The sequence below is a fragment of the Phaethon lepturus genome, unplaced genomic scaffold (genome assembly GCF_000687285.1).
Source record: "Phaethon lepturus isolate BGI_N335 unplaced genomic scaffold, ASM68728v1 scaffold29627, whole genome shotgun sequence".
Classification (NCBI taxonomy): Eukaryota; Metazoa; Chordata; class Aves; order Phaethontiformes; family Phaethontidae; genus Phaethon; species Phaethon lepturus.
In genome coordinates, this window is record NW_010554491.1 from 399 (window position 1) to 2,988 (window position 2,590).

Here is a 2,590-nt window from a genome sequence, read left to right on the forward strand (position 1 = left end):
CCTCCGCTTGGAAGTCCCAGGGACGGGCATCCAGATCTGGGCAGAAGGAAGAGGGATGTCAGAGGGGAGCTGGGGGCCCTTCAGCCAGCCCAAATCCCTCAGGAGAGGTCTTCATAGGTCCTTATGAAGAGCAACATGCAGGGTGCGGAGCAGACAGCCACCAATGGCTCCACCATCGGCCCTTGCCAGCCCTTTCCCTCTTCCCCGCAATGCCACCACCCCAAATCCCTCCCCACAGCCCAGACCTAAGGGCTGCGCCAGCCCTAAGCAGCAAAGGGACGGCTCTGGGCACAGACACGTCACTGCGTGGAGCAGGAAGGACAGCGGGTAACGGGGCGCTCTGCAGCCGCTGCGAAGGACGTACCGTTGCCATAAGCCCAGTCGTCATTGAGACGGTGCCGCACCTTCTGGTAGATGGCAGACATGGTCTTCATGTTGCTCTTCCTCCACTGCCGGCCCAGGTACTTGGTCTGTACCTTGAGCAGCTTCAGCACGTAGAGCTGCATCATGGCCTGTTTCACCTTCAGCACCCGCTTCAGGATGGGCGCCGACTTGAACACCACCAGCATCTGCGGGTAACAGTCCCCCAGCAGCCGGGGACAGCGGGGTGACGCGGATGGGATGGATCTGTGGGTACCTCCCATTGCACATGTGCCAACCACCTCCTCCAGCACACGCAAACCCTTCCCTGCAGCGTGCACTCTCCCGCTCCCCTTCCACCCCACAGCGAGGTCTGGGGTGCCGCGCAAGGGGCACCCCAAGGTATCCACAGCCCCCTCACCCAGTCCAGGCGCCCTGCAACAGCCCAGTCCAGCTGGGCTGAGCCCCAGCAGGTTCCCCAGCCCTCACCATGGTGCGGGAGTGCTTCCACTTGGTCAGCTTGTTCAGGATGCGCAGGAGGTTTATGCAGGAGAAGAGGTTCCTCCAGCAAAACTGGTTGTTGTCTCCTGCTTCCTGCGAGAAAGCGGAGGCAAGGGTCAGGCAAGAGATCGGAGTGGGGATGAAGAGAGGCTGTTCTGGTCCAAGGACCCTTGCCCAAAGGGGTAGAGCATGGCACACAGGCAGAAGATGGCTGACAGCCACCCATCAAAGCCCCAGCAGTGCTGGGGACAAGCACAAGAGCGCTGAGGGTGCCAGGGCTGGGTGCTGGAGCCCTGCGGTCTCCCCACACCCGTGATCCCCCCTGGGAAGCACCCCAGGATGCCAGGAGCTGGCAGAGAAGGGAGCGACTCACCAGGCTCTCTGCCGTCAGCTCCGGCAGCTCGTGCACCACGCAGTACGGGTAGTCCAGCACAGAAATGCTGCAGCAAAGAGAGGGATGTCGTGCTGCTCCCCCAGATCCTACCTGGCCTGGGGGCAAGGCAGCCCCACGCCTCCCACCCACCAGAGATCAGCTGCAGTGGGTACTTTCCCGGGTCTACCTGCACCCAAGCCACAGCCAGGGAGGAATGGTGGAGGGGCAAAGCAAGCAGGGACCCCTCCCCACACCCAGCAGGGATGCGGGTGAGCAGCCCCCTCCCACTACCTGTTCTTGGCAGTGATGTAGGACATGATGTTCTGGTTGAAGAACTTCAGGATGAGCGGGATGCAGTTGGCAAAGACCAGATGCTGGGCCATGTACTCAAACTGGGGAGAAAGGTAGGTGAGCAGGGATTCACCCTGGGTCCTGCCCACCCCCAAAGCCCCGTGCAGGGTGGCTGGAGCCTGGCCCGCCTCACCTGGTAGATGTGATTGAGCTTGAAGTGCTTGAGCAGGAGGAGCAGCACGGCAGAAATGGCTTTGACGATGATCTCCTTGTGCCGATTGACATCCACCCCCAGCTTCATGCTCTGCAGCACTGTGGTCCTGGGGGACACAGAGGGATCCGTGGGCTGGGGCACTGTCTGTACCCGGCCAGCCCCAGAGGTGTCAGCGGACAGTCCTGCCATCCCCTGGGCTCTCAGCAGCCACCTGCAGCCAGCTCCTGCAGCAACGCCCAGCTCCTGGCACGCCACCAGCAGAAGACAGTCAGATCACCCAGGAGGCACAGCCCCAGCCCAAACCGCAGCACCCTGCCCAGCTCCCTCCCACCACCACCTGGCACCTCTGCTCGCCCTCCACAGTCACTCACGGCATCTCCTCCGGCAAGACGTCTGCCAGGATGTTGATGGAGTCAGTCTTGGCTTTGGAAGTGGGGGCTGCGGCGAGGAGGATCTTCAGCAGAGCAATCTGGGGGGAAGGGAAGATGGAAAAGGGGATGGGAACAGGGGGACCATAGGAGGGAGTGACAGGGAGGGAAGAAAACCTGGAGGGCATTACTGGAAAGGGACAGAGCAGTGGAGGGAGGCCCCGGAGCGAGGCATCCCCAGATCAGCTCCAGGAGGACAGAGTAGGGCCCAGGGGACCCCAGTGCTCCCCAGCTCACCATGTACTGTGGCAGGCTTGGCAGCAGGCCCTGGTACAGGATCTCGGCAGGGACTTGCTCCACTTCTTCTTCCCCCTGGTGCCAGAAGAATCCAGAAAACCTCATGCCAGGAGCTGCCACCAGCACCATGGGCCTGGCTCAGCCTCAGGCTCTCCAACCCTAAGGGCAGGATACTCCCGGCTCCTG

General features: G+C 62.1%; 1 protein-coding gene across 1 annotated transcript in view; it reads right to left on the reverse strand.

Moving 5' to 3' along the window:
- The window catches only part of STRIP1 (striatin interacting protein 1), a gene marked incomplete at its 5' end in the record, with an annotated part of 8,212 nt that overhangs the window by 246 nt on the left and 5,376 nt on the right, over window positions 1-2,590 (reverse strand). The window contains 8 exons of the mRNA XM_010291881.1: window positions 2-36; window positions 365-569; window positions 850-954; window positions 1,235-1,301; window positions 1,526-1,626; window positions 1,719-1,845; window positions 2,111-2,208; window positions 2,405-2,479. Of these exons, the coding sequence (XP_010290183.1) occupies window positions 2-36; window positions 365-569; window positions 850-954; window positions 1,235-1,301; window positions 1,526-1,626; window positions 1,719-1,845; window positions 2,111-2,208; window positions 2,405-2,479 (813 nt within the window). The remainder of the gene's footprint in view (window position 1; window positions 37-364; window positions 570-849; window positions 955-1,234; window positions 1,302-1,525; window positions 1,627-1,718; window positions 1,846-2,110; window positions 2,209-2,404; window positions 2,480-2,590) is intronic.